Source organism: Priapulus caudatus, unplaced genomic scaffold, assembly GCF_000485595.1.
Source record: "Priapulus caudatus unplaced genomic scaffold, Priapulus_caudatus-5.0.1 Scaffold282, whole genome shotgun sequence".
Taxonomy (NCBI): Eukaryota; Metazoa; Priapulida; class Priapulimorpha; order Priapulimorphida; family Priapulidae; genus Priapulus; species Priapulus caudatus.
In genome coordinates, this window is record NW_014577343.1 from 13,485 (window position 1) to 36,089 (window position 22,605).

General features: G+C 44.8%; 2 protein-coding genes across 6 annotated transcripts in view; one reads left to right on the plus strand and one right to left on the minus strand.

Annotated features, from left to right (window-relative positions):
• LOC106808505 (citrate synthase, mitochondrial-like) overlaps positions 1-19,312 on the minus strand; it is a 27,353-nt gene extending 8,041 nt beyond the window's left edge. Inside the window, exons 1-5 of the mRNA XM_014811254.1 lie at positions 19,162-19,312; positions 2,826-3,002; positions 2,302-2,499; positions 1,245-1,433; positions 449-648 (exon numbers count right to left, since the gene is read on the minus strand). Of these exons, the coding sequence (XP_014666740.1) occupies positions 449-648; positions 1,245-1,433; positions 2,302-2,499; positions 2,826-3,002; positions 19,162-19,212 (815 nt within the window). The 5' untranslated portion in view covers positions 19,213-19,312. The remainder of the gene's footprint in view (positions 1-448; positions 649-1,244; positions 1,434-2,301; positions 2,500-2,825; positions 3,003-19,161) is intronic.
• Positions 19,313-19,489: 177 nt separating this feature from the next.
• LOC106808503 (secernin-2-like) overlaps positions 19,490-22,605 on the plus strand; it is a 10,232-nt gene continuing 7,116 nt past the window's right edge. For 2 of the 5 annotated variants that reach the window (XM_014811246.1, XM_014811247.1), the window contains exon 1: positions 19,570-19,698. The gene's annotated coding sequence lies outside the window, so the exon portion shown is untranslated. The other 3 variants (XM_014811251.1, XM_014811249.1, XM_014811248.1) reach the window with 3 other exon arrangements.

Genomic DNA, 22,605 nt, shown 5'->3' on the forward strand with positions numbered 1-22,605 from the left:
ACAGTGCAATACTGTTTCCTTGCTTTTGCCCTGCCCACACAACCAAGTACTGCATTATAAAACAAATGACAAAACAGTGCAATACTGTTTCCTTGCTTTTGCCCTGCCCACACAACCAAGTACTGCATTATAAAACAAATGACAAAACAGTGCAATACTGTTTCCTTGCTTTTGCCCTGCCCACACAACCAAGTACTGCATTATAAAACAAATGACAAAACAGTGCAATACTGTTTCCTTGCTTTTGCCCTGCCCACACAACCAAGTACTGCATTATAAAACAAATGACAAAACAGTGTAATGCCATATCCTTGCTTTCAACCTGCCCACACAAAGCAGCATTCCCCAACACGAGAATTGCAGCAGTCACGTCTAGTCGCAAGCATCTTCCTCATATCCGATTAACGCAGATGGGTGCCAGCTGTGTTGTACAGTTAGGGTAACGTACCTGTGAATGGTCAGATAGAGTCTCATCAGCTCAGTGAACTCCTTATTCTCGTATCCGAGCATGGAGGTGAAGTTAGCGGACCAATCCTTATTGGTGTCGATGGCGCCGATGCTGGTACCGTCGCGGTAAAGGTTGCGATAGATGGTCGCGGCAATTGTTGGCAGCTTGCCAATGAGATCCATGCTGTCCTCGTAAATGTGCTGTGCATGGGAGATGGTGAGATGGAAATAAATACATTCTGTTCAATTCACTTACAGCATGGTATCGTGGAAAATGTCACGCGACGTCTCGCAAGCCCCATCTTGAAACCGAGAAATTTCGGCAAGTTTTTTTCCAGTTCAAATTACCGATACTAAACTGGCTGGCCGTGCCTGGCAACCAGGCAGCTGGGGATATAAATACCTCATCGCAGAGGAATTTCCAATAGCACGGTGACATTTGTAATAGAATACATTTTTTAAATGCTGTACCCACAAAGCTGCCAAAATTTCAAGAGTTAGTAGTGACCAAACAGATAACTGATAATAAATAACAGATAACAAACAAATAAAAAGATTATACTGCTACAACATACTTTCTAGTACTGGGACTTAGATATCATATCTCTCTCTCTCTCTCTCTCTCTCTCTCTCTCTCCAAGTATCATGACTTAAACCACCCACTCTCCTTATATTACTGTAACTTTGACCATCTGCTTCCCACTGTTACTCGACTAGCTTACAGCCTGGGGAATTACCTCACTACGTTGGAACTTCTAGTAAGCTGACATGTATTCTCTAACTTCCAGAACACCTACCTCCCAGTACTGTGACTTTGGCACTCCATCATGGTATGCCTTGGAGAATTTACTTTCACTATTCAACGCAGTGATAGCTGCACCAAACTGTGACATGGGATGAAGACGGCTAGGGAAGTTGTTCAGCATGGTAACAACATGAGGTGGCAGCTCTGCTCTCTGCGCCCACTCCTTGGAAATGGCATCCACCTTGAACAAGTACAGAACATAGTAACTACTTCCACTTGTGATGTCTCAAAGTACAAATAATATACATGCATGGATCTCTGAAGCGACATGTACATTGGCATCTAACATTAACCTACAATAATCATCTTACATTATGTGCAGTTATATATACCACACTGACACATCAGATATATTAGGTATGTCTACAATAAATGCAAACACGTATATAACTAGAAAGGGCAGTTGTCGCCAACTACATGTATCCCCCGTGATCTAGTATGAATGAAATATCTCTGTAAGGACGTAGAAGGTAGGTGAAGTTAAATAAGTCACAAAGACAAAGGTTTGTTAGACAACTCATCTGCCTGAGATGTGCAAGTATGTTAAAATTGGCTGCCTTAGGGGTTTTGGTACGCGACACACCTTCTCCCCAAGATGTGTAAGTATACAAAGTTTGCTCGCGCTAGGTCAATTAGGGGCAGAGTTATAGAGTAGAACAGCCAGAGTATAAGGGAAATATGATGAAGGTCAAGGTCAAGGTCAATGTCAAATAAAGGTCGCAGTGACCTGGTTTTGGTACGCTGCGCACCTTCTCCCCAAGATGTGTAAGTATAACAAGTTTGGTAGCGCTAGGTCAATTAGGGGTCGAGTTAGAGCGGAAGGGAGTGTCTGCGGCGGCGCCGAGCGGCAGCTGGACAGACATGAAACCATAGTATCCCCGCGACGAACACAATAAATGCAGCTAATACACACGCAAACAGCTCTTATTCTGCCTCGTGACCTTTTGCAATCACGTCAATCATCCTCAACCATTACACATGTACTACACATATACATATATTATAATTATCATATGTATTATATGTAACTAATGCTTAAATATTGATACCTGAGCCTTTGAAGGGACGTCTCCTGTGCACAGCAGCCAAAACAAACCCTCAGGGAGAGGTTCAGTTCCTCCGGGGGCTGTGGGCAGCAACTTCTGGCATTCTGGAATGCTTTTTCCACGGAATCTGATTCCCTCTTCGGGGTCAAGAACAGATGTCTCGCATATCATGCTCTTCATCCCTCTCATGCCACCGTACAGCTGCAACGCAACGCTGCACTTAGCAAGAGATTACAACTAATGGATTTTGTGATTAGGCATTTAACACTTACAATCTATTTTATTCATTTCTAATTCAATTAAACCAAGTAGTAGTTAAACAGTGCTGTTGCCAAACCATGACACTTATACTAGACCATGGGTAGGTCTAACCAAGCAATGCTAGGATAGCCTATATTTTGAATTGCCAAGTTAAAACGAACCCCAGCACAACAAGCACACATTATTTGCCAGCTACTCAACATTCAATGCAGGCTGAGTCCTACTGTTTCGAACGAGCAGAAACACATAGATGATTGATAATGTACCATGTCAACTTCGATGTGTCCGATCTTAGTCGATCCAAACTTGGCGCGAAACTCCTTGACACGCTGCATCTCCTTGGGAATGGCATTGCTGAGCACATCCTTGAGGTTGGTGTTCTCGACACTAGTAGCATAGTGTCTAGCTGCCACCAGGCTTGCCGGAGCAAACTGCTGCACGTGCTGTATGTGACGAAAAACGTGTCGCCGTGAATATCTTACTTTCGAACATGTACTTGCACAATTTTAATATTTTGCTAACACATGCACACGACCTAACTGTGTTGCATAGCAATATCTTAAATTTCCTAATATTTTCATACTCTGCCAGGCTTTATCAAGGGCAGATTTGGGTTTCACTCACAATCCAAATGTCATTCACAATTTGAAAGCAGATACTCACCATTATTTTTCCACATCATCTCGTGACTGTAATAATTTGCATTACTGTACAGAACATGCTCGCCATGCACCATGACCTACTTGCCATTTAATCAATGAGTGTCATGACGTCAGTCAAAACGTGAATGTTTTCTTATTCGCTATTTATATATTAATGCCTGTTGTTGGGGGCACTATGCTCTCATAGTGTTGCTGAGGGAAGGTATAGGACTATTCCTTCCTAAATCAACACTATGAGAGCATAGTGCCCCCAACAACAGGCATTCATGTTTTTAGTGCATCACATGACTTTGCAATCTACTCGGCAAATATGAAGTGAATAAGACAGTTAAGTTTCTTAAACGAACAATTTCAATTTGTATTAAACTGTCTACGTCACGAATTTCTAGCACCAGCAAGTAGTATATTTGTGTGTTATTTGTACAAAATAAAATGTATGAAAATACAATTAGTGTTTCTGTTTACTTTTCATGCTTATATACCTTCTTTATACTCCCTAATTTGCCGGTGCATTCGATGTAACAAAATGCTCGACACAAACACAACCGCCATTACTTCGAAACTCTTGCGTGGCGCCCAGACGCAGGAGATTCGTGACGTGAACACAATGCGTTATAATAACAATGCGTCGCGCAAGCAATAGTGCCCGCTCAGGCGGGCACTATTGCTTCACAGTACCTGCGACGTTATCCAATGGAATTTCAACGATTTATCACGTGATGCACTAAAATACAATCAACACATCGTGAAAATTAAGCCTTAGAGAAAATATCTTTCAAATTATTTTTAAACTATATATTTTGTAAATTTCAATTACATTTATGACTATCCTATTGCACAGGAATCAGTAGATTCTTGAAATTTAAAAAATATATATGTACAGTAAATAGAACTAAACTGAATTGGCGGCTACCACACATATTCCTTAAAAAAATCGTAAAAATCAGTAGACAAGTTATACAGTGATGGTGTATGCGTGCAGTCACGTACACAGCTCGCAAGTAAAAACATGCTGGATGTGCAAGTAGACTTAACAGGATGCCTTGCACAGGAATCAATAGAGCCAGCATGCCCGATTGCTCGGGGTAAGAAAAATAATGGCTGGGTGACAGTAGGCCATAATCCCGCCTAAAATATTATGGCACTACAATGACTACATATATTATGACATATATATATATACATATATAATGTCAATGTCATAAAGCAGCATTGTTCAGCAGATTATGTCTATGCTCTTTTTTTATTCCTAGTGTGATTACCGATCCAGTACCACATGTTAGTGACAAAAAATTGCCCCAAAAAAGCAGCAGTAACCTTGGCCCCTACACTAGTACCCTAAAATATTAGGGGCCCAGCTCAAATCGAGGAAAGATCGACAAAACTTACTAGCAGTTCCGAGCAGTTTAAAGTATCAAGTGAAGCACTTTTCATGCTAGTGGTAAAAAAATTAATAGGGATCCTAGGAAACAGTAAGCGAATTGTATTGATGTAATTGTAGCACTCCAGCCGTAGTGATCCCATTGATTATGGAATGCTTAGCTAAGCAAACAAACTCGCGCATTCTGGGAGACCTGATGAAATTCTAGGGCCCAAAATTATTATTACTCACCTTGAGCAACTGACCAAGTATTAATTATCACCATTGCCATTGGGAGTATATGTACATGTATGTATGTAATTTACAGATTACATCAATAAAGACAAAGGCTTCATGAGACATATCTTCATTACATCTCAAAAATATTGTGTAGGGCTAATAGCATCCAGTGAAGGGCAAGTGAAAGTTCCCTGACACTTGCCCTTTAGGGCAGTTGCTTCTAAATTTTACGGATTGAGCCCTGTTACACTAAAACATGCAGATATATTATTAATCAACATATAAATCCTTGTAAAACGATATTTCAATTTTCAATTTCATAGTGCATAATTTACAGCAATCAAAATGTATGAAATTATCAGATTTACTCATTTAGCCACAGAACCAATTTTTAAACCAGCACAAGAGTACTGGCCCACATTACTGTGTTCCTTGTTAGTATGCAGTAGCTTTACTATAATAGAAACACTAGCACACTAGTACCCATAATTTGTACCCAATTTCCCCAAAGACCAAGGTATAGATAGTGTACCCATTCATCACACCATATCACTATTACTTCCTAATATACCAACTAAAGTACACAGTGACACAGTTAAATAAAGAACTAGCATATTACTATTAGTGCAAGTAAATATGTAATGGCCATCAGTATACACGTGATATTTTGACATCAATGTAAATATAGGTTGAGTAATAGAATACAACAGCCACAAATTGCATCGAGCCTTCTGAAGTGACTAGTATGAATGAACTGAATAGTTATAGTGACTGATTTAGATTGATTGGGAAAATGCTAAAAAATACAATTTTCAATATTTAACTTCACAAACATATATGGTTAGAGAAAATAGGTGACATAGAACATGCTGGAAATGTGCATGGTTCCCAGCACCCATAGTTTCAATGAAATATTGATTTATTTAATACCATGCCCATCAACCCATTTGAATAGCAATCCCATGATTACCAGCTACAAATCAATAACAATCCCGGAATGTAATCCATGGTATGGGAACTACACCACATGTGTAACTAGCAGGACACCCGGCGTTGCCCGGGAAATAAAGCGCTCAGTTGGTGACCACTTGGTTGAAAGAAAAATACCCAAAAATCTATCTATCTATCCTCTATCCATCCTCTATCCATCCATCCATCCATCTATCTACCTATCTATCTATGTATACATGCATGTATAGCAAGTAACACACTGTAAACGCGCATTGTACACTAATCCCAAACAACAAAGTGCAAAGTGAATCCCGTTTACAGTATTTTGCTGCTGCAGGAGCCCGTTTATTTAGCGTTGCTGCAGGGGGGCTGCTACAGGGGCCAGTATATTTTTCGTTTTTTCCATTTTTTTTTTGGCTTAGATGACCTCAGAGGTCAAATCCAATGTGCCCATGACATTCAGCAGCAAAATTTACCCCTATTGAGTCTATGACATTTCTAGAGTGCTCCGCATTGATTTGCATCGAGAACAGACAGAGGCACATTCACAACTAGACAGAGTGCACTCACGGAGAGTGCATACCTCCGCCAGCGACATACGCCATATGCCATACGACTCACGAACACACGAATAACTAACGATATACGCCAGCATACTGACATGTACACGCTGGCTTGCCGCTCGTTGCTGCTGCTCGCTTACATGTACACGCTCGCTGGCTCGCTGGCTGACGCGCTAATATCGATCGCGCGAACACACGCACACGAGAGCGAAAACATAACCTCCTCCAACTCCGTTGGGCGGAGGTAAACATGTATTAGATATATATATACTTCTTTAGTATTGAGGGCATCACACATCATCCCTGCTCTGAAGGTCATCAAAGTACAAGCATATTCCAGGACCCTTGTAGTACATACATTACCATCATCATCATACATCACACTTACCATTCCATAACCCTAATCTGAATTAATCCCAACCCAATTTTGTATGTACAGGGGTCCTATATAGTAGGATTGAATCTAGCTCTAACCGTGTACATGTAGTGTCCGTTGGCACTATTTTGCGTTAATCGCGGATTTATACACTCTCGTGCGGTAATTTACCAGGAAATAGAGTTGAAACCGGAAGTCACGGTTGGATGGTTTTATCCGGTGAATTACAGCCGTAAATCCCTGCTCATACTGCAACATTTACCTGTTTATGTAACAGAAATAGAGGTCATACGTGTTTGTGAGTATTTAGACATTATAAAGCCAAGAATGCCACCTTTGTAAACCATTGATGTTGTCAGATGAAGACCGAGTTTTGTTCAGAGAAATTCTCTAGAAATTAATGTCACTGTATTTTGACCTAGCATGTAGTATCATGTAATTCGTACAATGTACATTAAGTCTCCATATGTTATGTTGATTCATTTATAGTGTAACTGTCCTCGAGACAGTTCGAAACAACATGTGCAGCCAGCACGGAGAAAAGCATTTTCTTCAACAACTTCGCCTACAGTCGACTCGGCAAAGGGTGAAAGGAAGAAATGTTGTTCGTTCTGCAAGGGTGATCACTGGAACGACCAGTGCAAATGCTTTACCGAAAAGTCTGTAGACGAACGGCGTAAACTTATTACCGAGAAGAGCCTTTGCTTTAAATGCATTAAACCGAATCACAGCAGCAAAGACTGTCGTAGCAGGTTCTCGTGTTCGACTTGCAATGGGAACCATCACCGCCTATTGCATATAGCTAACAACGTCAGCAACGCCTTGATCGAGGCCCGTCGAATCGAAAGGAATGCCAATCGTGCCAGTAAAAATCCAAGCCAAGGATAAGGTTGTCGTAACCCATGCATTCCTCGACAGTGGGTCTACCGCTTCGTTCTGCACCACGAGCTTACTCGATCGTCTAAACATGCGAGGGGAATCTACGAAATTCAACCTCACGACGATGAGCAATACCAGCGAAAGGGAATGTCAGTGCGTCTCGATGAGTGTCAGTAGCCTGATGACAACATTTCCTTGGACTGACAACGTCCTTGCCGTTGAAACGCTCCCTGTGTCGGCGAGTGATATTCCAGACAGCGGGACGTAGACAGATGGCAGCACCTGCAAGGCGTACAGGTTACTAGTATTCTGGCGCAGGCGTCGACTTGCTGATCGGAAATGACAACTGCAGCGCCTTTGGAGCCACAGGAAGTAAGGAAGTGCTCACATGGTCCGTTCGCCGTACGTACGAAATTTGGTTGGACGGTTAACGGTCCCCTGAATAGCAACAGTGATCGTAACGTATGTGTTAATGCGCTGAAAGCCGATACCCAGCTGAATGAACAGTTCAAGGTACTGCAACGCGAATTCAACGATATAAACATTGCAGGCCGTCGAAATGTCAGCTAACGATAAATCTGCACTTTCACTGATGAAAGACTCTACAAAAATGGACGTACTCATTATGAAGTCGGGTTGCCATGGAAACCTGATGCACCGCAGCTGCCGAACAACCGGGTTCTCGCAGCAAATAGACTCAATCTTCTCGGTAGAAGATTGTCCAGCAACAGCGACTTACATACGAAATACAAATGCTACATCGATAACTTAGTAGAGCGATCGTTCGCTGGCCCGTAACTTCGACTCAGATGACTGGGAAGCCAGGGTTGACCTGGTATCTACCGCATCACCCAGTGTTCATCCGCAGAAACTTGACAAATGAGGGTAGTCTTCGACTGCCTGTCGAAATACCGTGGTGTATCGCTTAACGAGGCTTTGTACCAGAGGCCCATCTCACAAACTCGCTAACTGGCGTACTTACCCGCTTCGGAAGCCCCATCGCCTTCCAGGCTGATATGAAAGCATGTTCACCAGTCACGTGCCGATGGACGGACCGGCGATGCCATGCGATTCCTCTGGTGGCCTGGTGGCGACATATCTAAGCAGCCGATTGACTACCGCATGAATGTACACATATTCGGCGCTACTCCTCACCCAGTGTCTGTAACTACGTATTGCGCCGAACCGCGACAGATAATGAGGGAAAATTCCGTCAAGAAGCCATCGACACCGTGAGAAAGAACTTCTACGTCGATGACTGCCTAAAGTCCGTGCTTACGAAGTCGATGCCATTCTACTGATAGAGGATGTACACGAGCTCTTGTCGAAAGGCGGATTTCGTTTGACAAAGTTTGCGTCAAACTCACGTGATGTTCTTGCTTCAATCCCCGCCGATGAACGAGCAGTCAGCTTACGAGAGCTTGTCGCCAAGGATTGCCCAGTGAACGTGCCTTGGTTGCTGGTGGGACATGGAGCAAGACGTGTTCAGAGACAAGACTAATGTAAAGCAGAAGCCGTTAAACGCGCCGTGCATACTGTCCGTCGTAAGCTCGATTTACGATCCCTGGGCTCGTCGCTCCATACCTGTTACCAGCGAAATTCTCAGCCAGGACCTATGCAGACTCGGCCTGGGTTGGGACGACGATATTCCGGACGCGTATGCGGTTCGCTGGATCACAGTGGTGAAGGATTTGCCACAGTTGGAGTCGATGTCATACGCGATGTGTACAGCCGCAGATTTCGGCGCGTGTTACGTCGAAACAGCTACATCATTTTCGCCGACGCTTCAGAAAGGGATACGGCGCCGTATCGTACCTACGGCTTGTCAACGAAGACAACGACATTCAAACCGCCCTAATGATGTCGAAGTCTAGACTTGCCCCTTGAAGACTACAACAACCCACGTCTAGAACTGTCTGCAGCAAACAGTCGCCGTTCAACTAGACGTGACGCTACGAGATGAACTTGAACTAACGATGATTGAGTTCTACCTTCTGGACGGACAGCACACCGTTCTGAGTACATAAACAATGAAGAAAGTCGTTTCAAAACGTTCGTGGCGAATAGACTGTCTCTGATCCACGAGAAGACACAGCCTGACCAGTGGCGGTATGTTCCCGCGAGTTCTTAATCCTGGTGAGCGACGCTTCTTGCGGGACTAGACATATCAACATTTCCGAACGATTCGAGGTGGTCAACCGGACCCGAATTTCTACGAAAGGACGAAAGCCACTGGCCGGCTCAGGAATCGTTGAATAATGTGGCAATACGCACTCTAGCGAGAGTGACCCAGAAATTAAGAAATCTGCGTTCGCTCAATCCGTTACGGAAACCGGTCCGAAGTATACATGCTATAGTTACTGCAGTCGAAAGATGTTCATCATGGCAGAAGGCCAAGATGGTCATCGCACGGGTGAAACGATTCATCGCGTGCTTGAAATCAGCAGTTGAGAAGCGGAAGAACGACGGCAATCACACCGTTCCGTCAAAGTCTGAGTACATTTCAGTCTCCGAAATGCGAGAAGCCGAAGTTCTCATCCTGCAATCTGTGCAGCGCTGCCACATTTCCAAGGGAAATGAATTCCTTGAAGAGGGAAACAGTAAAACGAGGTTACGTCACAAATCTAGCGTCATCCGGAAGCTCGATCCAGTGATGGATAATGGTTCTGAAAGTCGGTGGAAGACTGAAGCACTCAAACTTACGCTGACAGCCCGAAGAATCCGATTATTTCTCCACATCGCGGACACCTCCACGATATCATAGTCCGTCACTACCATCGTTATCATGCAGGCCATTCTGGACGCGACCATGTCCTTAGTTTGATACGCGCAAAGTTTTGGGTTGTGCATGGTAAATCCGCCGTCCGTAGAGTCTTACGGAAATGTGTCGATTGTAAACGTCGTAATGCTAGTGTCGGAAAGCAGAAAATGGCCGATTTGCCGGCAGACCGCGTGACGCCTGGCAAACCCCCATTCACGAGTGTCGGTGTCGATTTGTTCGGTCCGTTTATGGTGAAGTGTAGGCGTAGCGAGTTAAAGCGATATGGTTGATATTCACGTGCTTGGCTAGCCGATGCATTCACATCGAGGTTACCCATACGATGGGTACTCCATCCTTCATCGATGCGCTAAGGCGTTTCACTTCCTGTCGAGGTGACCCTGATCTGATTCGTTGCGATAATGCAGCAATTTCGTCGGCGCGAGCGTGAACTTCGGAAGCAATACTGGCTTGGAACCAAGAGTGACATCGAAGCGTTCTGCTACAGCGAGAGACAGAGTGGAAGTTCAATCCACCCTCCGGCTCCCACTTTGGTGGAGTGTGAGGAGGTGTATTCGTACAATTCGAAAGGTCCTGAACTCATTGTTAAGCAACAAGTTCTCACTGATGAGAGCCGTTAACCCAATGTGTGAGGTAGAGAGCATAGTCAATAGCAGACCTCTCACCTCTCTGTCGATGATGTTGGGGAACCTCCAAGCCTCACCCCAACCACTTGCTATTGTTGCGCTCTGGGGTACCCTACCACCAGGTCTATTTCATAAAAACTGACATGTATGTAACACAGCGCGGCGCACAGGTCCAATATCTGGCCGATGTTTTTTGGCGTAGATGGATAACAGAGTACTTGCCTTTGCTGCAAGAAAGGCAGAATGGGCTTGTGTGCCAACTCGAAACCTGGCTATCGGCGATATTGTACTTGTCGCCGACAACAACGTCCTAGATGTTCATGGCCATTGGGCAGAGTTCTTGACGTATTCCCTGGAAATGACGGCCGCGTGAGGTCTGTCTCAGTCAAGACCAACTCTGTGAACCCCTTACCAGACCAGATTGATAAGCCTGTTCTGTTAGAACTCGATGATTAGCCTTAAGTACAGTTGATGTGCTAGTATAGTAGATCTAGGATATGTAAATATGTTCTTGCCAGTATGTATAGTTAGTATACATAAAGTTTGGTGGTGTAGGTGAACCTTTAAGCTCCGAGACAACCATTTGTGATTAAAGGGTCATTACCATTTTAATATTAAAGGGTTATTCCATTCGTAGATTAAAGTGGAAAAACCACCTACGTTATGTTTGTATTCATGTCTATTATAACATTGTTTAGTATTCTTAAGCTCTGGGAGATCTTAAAGGGAGGAGGAAAAACCCTACCGTATGGTGGTGAAGACTACGTCACATCGCAAGACTCCGCGAGTCAGACCGGCTCGCAAAATCGCAACACGATTCGCGACAAACGTGTTGAAGGAAAAACCCTACCGTATGGTGATGAAGACTACGTCACATCACAAGACTCCGCGAGTCAGACTGGCTCGCAAAATCGCAACACGATTCGCGACAAACGTGTTGAAGAAGAAGCCAACCGTAAAGCCTTGGAGGCAAAAATGCAGAAGATGCGCGAAGAACTCAGCCTCAGCGAGGAGAAACTACAACTGGAAATGCGGCACAAGGCTCAACTTCTGGCGATTGACAACCGCGTCCAAATGAAGCAAGCTGAGTCTCAACTAGCGCAAACCATTGCTAGGCAACTTGTGTACGCCAACGCCGAAGGTTCTCCAGACGTTCAAAACATAGGCGCATCGCCGGACCTTCAGCCTCCGGAATCACCGCCAGCTCACCCGCGTGAGCCAGTTGTCAATGTCGCTCATCCGCCCGATGAAACACCCGTTATGATACCGCAACACAGCTCGTCGCTTCGACCCGATGCACCCGCGCGGAACCAGCCTCTCGCAGGAAACCCTTCCGTCGACCACATGCTAGTCCACATGCAGAATAGCGTTATGGGACTTACACTGCCAAAGCCAGAGATGATGACATTCGACGGAGACCCGATCAACTATTTCCCGTTCGCGCGCGCATATGAGCACCTCATCGACGCGAAAACGACCGATTGTGGCACAAAGGTATATCTGTTGTCACAGTATACAGCGGGCGAGCCACACGAGCTAGTGAATAGTTTCCTCCCGATGGACCCGAGCGACGGTCTACCAGCAGCGCTTGAAGCGCTGAAGAAGCGTTACGGACAGCCTTACAAAATTGCATCGGCCTACGTCGACAAGGTCACCAACGGGCCCCCGATTAAACCGGAAGATAGCGCTGCGATGCAGAAATTATCTATCCTAGTGACCAGCTGTTCGAACGCACTAGGACAGATAGGGTGTCTCAACCATATAGAAAACCCGGACGCGTTACGTAAGCTCATTAGTCGGCTACCCTTTGACATGCGTAAACGCTGGCGCAAGAGAGCAGACACGATCACTGAAGATTGCGGCCGAAACGTAACCCTAAACGACGTATCCAGGTTCATGGAAGCTGAAGCGCGAGTGCTTAATCACCCCGTATTTGCCGATCTCTCCGTACCCGATCGTCCTCGAGACAGTTCGAAACAACATGTGCAGCCAGCACGGAGAAAAGCATTTTCTTCAACAACTTCGCCTACAGTCGACTCGGCAAAGGGTGAAAGGAAGAAATGTTGTTCGTTCTGCAAGGGTGATCACTGGAACGACCAGTGCAAATGCTTTACCGAAAAGTCTGTAGACGAACGGCGTAAACTTATTACCGAGAAGAGCCTTTGCTTTAAATGCATTAAACCGAATCACAGCAGCAAAGACTGTCGTAGCAGGTTCTCGTGTTCGACTTGCAATGGGAACCATCACCGCCTATTGCATATAGCTAACAACGTCAGCAACGCCTTGATCGATGGCCCGTCGAATCGAATAGGAATGCCAATTCGCAGTAAAAATCCAAGCCAAGGATAAGTTGTCGTAACCCATGCATTCCTCGACAGTGTGGTCTACCGCTTCGTCTGCACCACGAGCTTACTCGATCGTTAAACATGCGAGGGGAATCTACGAAATTCAACCTCACGACGATGAGCAATACCAGCGAAAGGAATGGCAGTGCGTCTCGATGAGTGTCAGTAGCCTGATGACCAACATTTCCTTGGACTGACGAACGTCCTTGCCGTTGAAACGCTCCCTGTGTCGGCGAGTGATATTCCAGACAGCGGGACGTAGACAGATGCAGCACCTGCAAGGCGTACAGGTTACTAGTATCGTGGCGCAGGCGTCGACTTGCTGATCGGAATGACAACTGCAGCGCCTTGGAGCCACAGGAAGTAAGGAAGTGCTCACATGGTCCGTTCGCCGTACGTACGAAATTTGGTTGGACGGTTAACGGTCCCCTGAATAGCAACAGTGATCGTAACGTATGTGTAATGCGCTGAAAGCCGATACCCAGCTGAATGAACAGTTCAAGGCTACTGCAACCGCGAATTCAACGATATAAACATGAGGCCGTCGAAATGTCAGCTAACGATAAATCTGCACTTTCACTGATGAAAGACTCTACAAAAATGGACGGTACTCATTATGAATCGGGTTGCCAGGAAACCTGATGCACCGCAGCGCCGAACAACCGGGTTCTCGCAGCAAATAGACTCAATCTTCTCGGTAGAAGATGTCCAGCAACACGGACTTACATACGAAATACAAATGCTACATCGATAACTTAGTAGAGCGATCGTTCGCTGGCCCGTAACTTCGACTCAGATGACTGGGAAGCCAGAGGTTGACCTGGTATCTACCGCATCACCCAGTGTTTCATCCGCAAAACTTGACAAATTGAGAGTAGTCTTCGACTGCTCGTCGAAATACCGTGTGTATCGCTTAACGAGGCTTTGTACCAGGGCCCAGACTTCACAAACTCGCTAACTGGTACTTACCCGCTTCCGGGAAGGCCCATCGCCTTCCAGGCTGATATTGAAAGCATGTTCCACCAGTCACGTGCCGATGGACGACCGCGATGCCATGCGATTCCTCTGGTGGCCTGGTGGCGACATATCTAAGCAGGCGATTGACTACCGCATGAATGTACACATATTCGGCGCTATCTCTCACCCAGTGTTCGTAACTACGGTGCGCCGAACCGCGACAGATAATGAGGGAAAATTCCGTCAAGAAGCCATCGACACCGTGAGAAAGAACTTCTACGTCGATGACTGCCTAAAGTCCGTGCTTACGAAGTCGATGCCATTCTACTGATAGAGGATGTACACGAGCTCTTGTCGAAAGGCGGATTTCGTTTGACAAAGTTTGCGTCAAACTCACGTGATGTTCTGCTTCAATCCCGCCGATGAACGAGCAGTCAGCTTACGAGAGCTTGTCGCCAAGGACTTGCCCAGTGAACGTGCCCCTTGGTTGCTGGGTGGGACATGGAGCAAGACGTGTTCAGATACAAGACTAATTGTAAAGCAGAAGCCGTTAACGCGCCGTGGCATACTGTCCGTCGTAAGCTCGATTTACGATCCCCTGGGCTCGTCGCTCCATACCTGTTACCAGCGAAATTCGTCAGCCAGGACCTATGCAGACTCGGCCTGGGTTGGGACGACGATATTCCGGACGCGTATGCGGTTCGCTGGATCAAGTGGTTGAAGGATTTGCCACAGTTGGAGTCGATGTCCATACCGCGATGTGTACAGCCGGCAGATTTCGGCCGTGTTACGTCGAAACAGCTACATCATTTCGCCGACGCTTCAGAAAGGGGATACGGCGCCGTATCTACCTAGCCCTCGTCAACGAAGACAACGACATTCAAACACGCCCTAATGATGTCGAAGTCTAGACTTGCCCTTTGAAGACTACAACAATCCACGTCTAGAACTGTCTGCAGCAACAGTCGCCGTTCAACTAGACGTGACACTACGAGATGAACTTGAACTAACGATTGATGGTTCTACCTTCTGGACGGACAGCACAACTTCTGAAGTACATAAACAATGAAGAAAGTCGTTTCAAAACGTTCGGGCGAATAGACTGTCTCTGATCCACGAGAAGACACAGCCTGACCAGTGGCGGTATGTTCCCGAGTTCTTAATCCTGGTGACGACGCTTCTCGACTAACATATCAACATTTCCGAACGATTCGAGGTGGTCAACCGGACCCGAATTTCTACGAAAGGACGAAAGCCACTGGCCGGCTCAGGAATCGTTGAATAATGTCGGCAATACGCACTCTAGCGAGAGTGACCCAGAAATTAAGAAATCTGCGTTCGCTCAATCCGTTACGGAAACCGGTCCAGAGTACAATGCTATAGTTACTGCAGTCGAAAGATGTTCATCATGGCAGAAGGCCAAGATGGTCATCGCACGGGTGAAACGATTCATCGCGTGCTTGAAATCAGCATTGAGAAGCGGAAGAACGACGGCAATCACACCGTTCCGTCTAAAGTCTGAGTACATTTCAGTCTCCGAAATGCGAGAAGCCGAAGTTCTCATCCTGCATCTTGCAGCGTGCACATTTCCCAAGGGAAATGAATTCCTTGGAGAGGAAAACAGTAAAACGAGGTTACGTCCACAAATCTAGCGTCATCCGGAAGCTCGATCCAGTGATGGATAATGGTCTTCTGAAAGTCGGTGGAAGACTGAAGCACTCAAACTTACCTGACAGCGCGAAGAATCCGATTATTCTTCCACATCGCGGACACCTCACCGATATCATAGTCCGTCACTACCATCGTTATCATGCAGGCCATTCTGGACGCGACCATGTCCTTAGTTTGATACGCGCAAAGTTTTGGGTTGTCATGTAAATCCGCCGTCCGTAGTCTTACGGAAATGTGTCGATTGTAAACGTCGTAATGCTAGTGTCGGAAAGCAGAAAATGCGATTGCGCGACGGCAGACCGGTGACGCCTGGCAAACCCCCATTCACGAGTGTCGGTGTCGATTTGTTCGGTCCGTTTATGGTGAAGTGTAGGCGTAGCGAGTTAAAGCGATATGGTTGCATATTCACGTGCTTGGCTAGCCGATGCATTCACATCGAGGTTACCCATACGATGGGTACTCCATCCTTCATCGATGCGCTAAGGCGTTTCACTTCCCGTCGAGGTGACCCTGATCTGATTCGTTGCGATAATGGCAGCAATTTCGTCGGCGCCGAGCGTGAACTTCGTGAAGCAATACTGGCTTGGAACCAGAGTGACATCGAAGCGTTCCTGCTACAGCGAGAGACAGAGTGGAAGTTCAATCCACCCTCCGGCTCCCACTTTGGTGGAGTGTGGGAGAGGTGTATTCGTACAATTCGAAAGGTCCTGAACTCATTGTTAAAGCAACAAGTTCTCACTGATGAGAGCCTGTTAACCCTAATGTGTGAGGTAGAGAGCATAGTCAATAGCAGACCTCTCACCTCTCTGTCCGATGATGTTGGTGACCTCGACCCTCACCCCAAACCAATGCTATTGTTGCGCTCTGGGGGTACCCTACCACCAGGTCTATTTCATAAAACTGACATGTATGTAACACAGCGCTGGCGACAGGTCCAATATCTGGCCGATGTTTTTTGGCGTAGATGGATAACAGAGTACTGCCTTTGCTGCAAGAAAGGCAGAAATGGCTTGTGCCAACTCGAAACCTGGCTATCGGCGATATTGTACTTGTCGCCGACAACAACGTCCCTAGATGTTCATGGCCATTGGGCAGAGTTCTTGACGTATTCCCTGGAAATGACGGCCGCGTGAGGTCTGTCTCAGTCAAGACCAACTCTGTGAACCCGCTTACCAGACCAGTTGATAAGCTTGTTCTGTTAGAACTCGATGATTAGCTTAGTACAGTTGATGTGCCTAGTATAGTAGATCTAGGATATGTAAATATGTTCTTGCCAGTATGTATAGTTAGTATACATAAAGTTGGTGGTGTAGGTGAACCTTAAAGCTCCAGACAACCATTTGGTATTAAAGGGTCATTACCATTTTAATATTAAAGGGTTATTCCATTCGTAGATTAAAGGGTAAAACCACCTACGTTATGTTTGTTTCATGTCTATTATAACATGTTTAGTAGTTCTTAAGCTCTGGGAGATCTTAAGGAGGAGGGTATGTAGTGTCCGTTGGCACTATTTTGCGTTAATCGCGGATTTATACACTCGTGCGGGAATTTACCAGGAAAGAGATTGAAACGGAAGTCACGGTTGGATGGTTTTATCCGGTGAATTGCAGCCGTAAATCCCTGCTCATACTGCAACATTTACCTGTTTATGTAACAGAAATAGAGGTCATACGTGTTTTGTGAGTATTAAGACATTATAAAGCAAGAATGCCACCTTTGTAAACCATTGATGTTGTCAGATGAAGACCGATTTTGTTCAGAGAAATTCTCTAGAAAATTAATGTCACTGTATTTTGACCTAGCTATGTAGTATCATGTAATTCGTACAATGTACATTAAGTCTCCATATGTTATGTTGATTCATTTATAGTGTAACTGTCTATTGACCGTTTAAAGGGTTTCTTTTGTTTTAGAAACCTGATCACCCCGATCTGCTGAACCTGATCACCCCGATCTGCTGAATCTGATCACTGTTGATCACTGCTGATCATCCCGACCGGATATCTGATCACACTGTACTGTACTGATGTTCTGCTGATAGGCTACCGTTAGTCTAGTAAACATTAAAAGCACGATCAGCGTAAAACACTACCTATGTCTCTGTCTGACTGTTTGACTGCAATGAACTGGAGCAGGGTTTACAGTGTAGCCATTCGCTCCCACTACAGGGCTAAATGAACAACAGTGCTGGGAACTAGCAGCAAATCTTTTCAGCATGGGCGGCTAACTTGTGGCACCTACTAATGCCTCTGCTATTTAAATCAGACATGGCAGCCCATTTTTGTTTTTAGTTCCCTTGCATTCAATAAATGACCCAATTTGGCCAAATTATGGTCAGATGAGTTTGATTTGATTAGCAGGACAAACTCAAGATGTTAATCTTGCTTGCTAGTGTATTTTTCTATTGTATAATAAATGGGCTACAGCTTAGCGTAAATTGCTGCAATGATCCACTACTGTTGCCCAGCACTGTTGTTCGTATCTATAGCCCTGTAGCAGGAGTGAAGGACTATGTGGGTAGGACTAGACCGAACTAGACCGAACCACCTAACCCAACGTGTTCCTATCATATCATCATGTACAGTCCCTACACGCACAATATCATTGATGCAATATTATTGACAAGAAATTCTGTTGGTCACCAACTGAACGGCACAATAATATTGTGAAATATCGTCATTTGTGCTCTGATGCTGAAGGTGAACAGACATGTATCTGCAGGGGTAGAAATTAACTTTTGACCAAGGGAGTCCAACAGATTACCTGCCCTCAAAAAGAGAGAGTCCGCAGCAAAATACGGGAGTCCGCCACTGAACTTGAAGTTCAAAACTAAAGATATTATTAAAAAATATTATTAACAATAACGCATGTGCTTATTTTGAAGATTCATACAGTTCCACATCTGCCAAATTGTCTTTGAACATTTACTGAAAAAATACGGTAATTCCGTGAGGTCGTGCTCTGGAACAAACTAGTAAAAGTAGAAAAGTAGTACTAGTACTAGCAGGAGTAAGATAATATAGGATATCCTAATATATCCTATATTATCTTACTCCTGGTACTAGTAGTAGGGCCTAAAGTAGAAGTAGAAAAAATATGGCCGTGCAGAACGCGTCTACGAAAACTGTGCATTACACCGTAATACACGTAGGCAATTACGTACATGAAATCCATAATAACGAAATAGATTTACCTTTGCAGCGCCAAATGCTGCCTTATTAGCTACCAGCCGGAGAACAACCATTCTGATACTTTTCTTCAGTGACCTTTGATACGAAACTAACAGGTCTTCAAACTCTCTCGCGACCGTGACAGACAGACAAAATGTGGCGATGATGCCGGTGCTGGTTGTGGTAGAATCCGGATAGTAGCTTGAACCAGAGCGAACGCAGATATCTTTATTATTAAGTAATTGATGAGTAATTATACTATTAAAGCAAAATTTTATAAATATAGAAATATCTTATATGATTTCATATTTATTTTTTCTAGCCTACTGGTGCTACACAGATTATTAATAAATAAACAGCTGCAATCGTCATCAACAGTGGGCGGGCACAATCAAAACACGTAAGTACCGCGGGTGTACGTGCGTATTACCGCGTGTGTACTTTTTCAGTTTTTGCGTATGGTTTTTGTAAGTTTGTTATTTCCTTGACCTTGTCGTTTTATGCGTCGCTTAGACACTGGCCCTGCCTAGAACTAACATGAAGCTAGCGACAACCAGTTTGTAAGTTTGTTATTTCCTTGACCTTGTCGTTTTATGCGTCATTTTTTTAGACACTGCCTAGCCAGCGACAAGGACAATCACACTGAATCAGTTGACAGTTGTAACTATTAATTATAGTTATATTATTAAACTAGGTCTAGTCTCTGATTTTTTTGACCATGAATCAACGCTAACGTAACTAAAGTCAGTAAAGACAAAGTCGGCCCCTAAGTATTGACACTTATTTGAGATTGAATTTTGAAAGATTGAAGTATCTCCTGTGGAGTGTGGACCGTGGTGTCAACTGAGCACTCATACTCATAGTCATTCCCCGTTGTTAGACCATGATTATTTAGTAGTATAGTACAGTACATCAGTCATCACTACATGATTTACATCAGGGCCAGGGGCGTGTTTGTTTGGTCGGGTCCACGGATCTCGATCAACTGGATCCGTGGATCTGACTGTTTGTTTGGTCGGATCCACCGAACCCGACGCTGCTAGCGAGGTGGATTCGAAGGGGATCCAATATGGCGGCCCACGTCTCCGCCAATCACAGCTTGTTCTTTGTTATGAACCATCCCGTGATAGGTCACAGCGAAACGCGAACTGTTGAAAGTAAGTTTGCGTTTTTTTGGGGCGATCTGGATCAAGTGATCCTGATCAGACGGATTCGTTCCAAACAAACGTGCCCCAGGACAGGCCTGTGTCACGGTAAATAGTGTGATTGGATACTCTTCCTATTTACCGGCCAAGCTGCGGTAAATAGTGCGATCTGGGAAATCTCCCTATTTTCTAAACACTAAAGCTGTCTGAGAAACTGACAGTGACAAGGATGCAACCTATTTTGGAGCCACTCGTGAAATCCAAAAATACGCAAAGCAGGTGTTCCATTCCTTCTTTGCAGTGATTGCACTGGCATGAGTCCTCTGCTTTGAAGGCATGACATTCTATCTCACCAGCAACATGGCTTTCGATGAGGTTTCTTCATTTTTACTCAATTAATAAATGTCCTTCATGAATTGGAAAGGTCAATGCTGTGTTCTTGACTTTAGCAAGGCTTTCAACAAAGTCTCCCGTGACCTTCCGATTCTCAAACTCAGTCATATATATGGGATTGCACATTACCGGCTTCCTCAAGGATTTGTCTAAAATTGTCTGTCAATGGCAACATGACATGGTTTATTGGTTGCAGTTACATCAGGCATATCCCAGAGTTTTGTAGCATTAGTACAGGGTTTCTTCTGGGGGAAAATTAGACAACGGAGGTAATTGCCAGTTTGGGAAAAACCGTGCATAACGGATTCAAAGGCGTGTTTGTGGGTCTCGAGGACTTAGCAAAGCGAGCAACGCAGGAGCCCGCCCAGCTGGGGGGTTCGGGGGCATGTTCCCCTGCGAAATTTTGGAAAAAAGGGTGCAATTTGGTGCATTCTAACCTATTCTGAACACATTGTATGAGGCTCTTGAATCTCTTTTTCAAGTTGTCAAAAGGAACTAATAAATTATGAATATGAAATGATACAAGTATTCACATTAAATAGTAATACCGTCATGAAATTATTAGGCACGAATGTGGATTCTGCAGCCAGACGCGGGGGGAGAGAGGTAGAGGGGGGTTCTGGGGGTCTCCCCCAGCAAAATTTTAACAATTTGAATGTCTTAGACTGCATTTGAGGCACCTTGAAAATAAAATTTCACCTTTTAGTTTAAATCTTATTCTGTTAGCAGACCTACCAAGTCTCTCGCATTTCACGGGAGACTCACGGATATGGACTCATTCTCCCGCTCTCCCGCATGCCCTACGCATTCTCACGCATTCACGCAAAAGAAAAAACTATGTAACACTTCAGAATTAAAGTTTTTATATCTTAAAATTTAATATTGTCTTCTTTTCTTCGAATGCTAACGAAATATATGTACTGAATAAACGCACGCGCCGAATGCGCACTTAAACCAGCCCGCACACGGTGCACATTTGGCGGTGAGCTAAACGCGGCACCCCTGTTACCCACGTCTGTGGCAGTGAACATCGTGGCTGTGGTGGCATTGATTGAAGTACGGGGGTGGGGGGCGAATGCACTGATTGTTACGGTTTATTCCCATTTCGCCATTAAAAATTCCCACTTTGCCATTTGCCATTTCCCGTTTCGCCATTTCCCACTTCGCCATTTTGCCAGTTTCCCACTTCGCCAGTTTCCCATTTCGCCAGTTTTCCCGTTTTGCCAGTTTCCCATTCCGCCATTTCGTCCTATCTCCCCGACCACCCACTTGTTCAAGGTGGGTTAAAAGTAGGCCTCTGTAATGAATAAATTATAACGAACTTTTAAATATGGAGTCAACTATTTATTTGAAGAACAAGAAGGCGAAATCGTACATATCAAAACATATGGATCATGTACAGGCACCCTAACCCTAACCCTAACTCTAACGACCTAGAAATGACTCTTTTTTAAGAATGGAAGGATCAATTTCGTGCATGGGGTGGAAGCAACATAAAATATTGGCGAAATGGGAAACTGACGAAGTGGGAAAATGGCGAAATGGCAAAATGGGAAAATGGCGAAATGGTTGATGGCAAATGGCGAAGTGGGAAAATGGTGAAATGGGAAGACACCATTGTTACAGTTGCGTGGGTATGCTTGTTGCTGTATATGTAGGGGTGGGCACCGCTGGTATGAGGGAGCGACAGCAAAACTTTCCCAGAATCGAGGGAAAAGCTGCTATCGGGAATGCCAGACGAGTGTGCCGGCACGCAAAAAGAAACGTTGAGCACTGTGAATTTCATTACGATTTTCCATGTATTATAGTCAGAAGCACGTGGTGACCTATTTATTTTTGGGTTGACATCATTTTGACAACGGCGGGTAAATACAGGAACATTTTCACAGCGGCGTTGTTAAATTTGACAACGGCGGGAAAATACAGGAA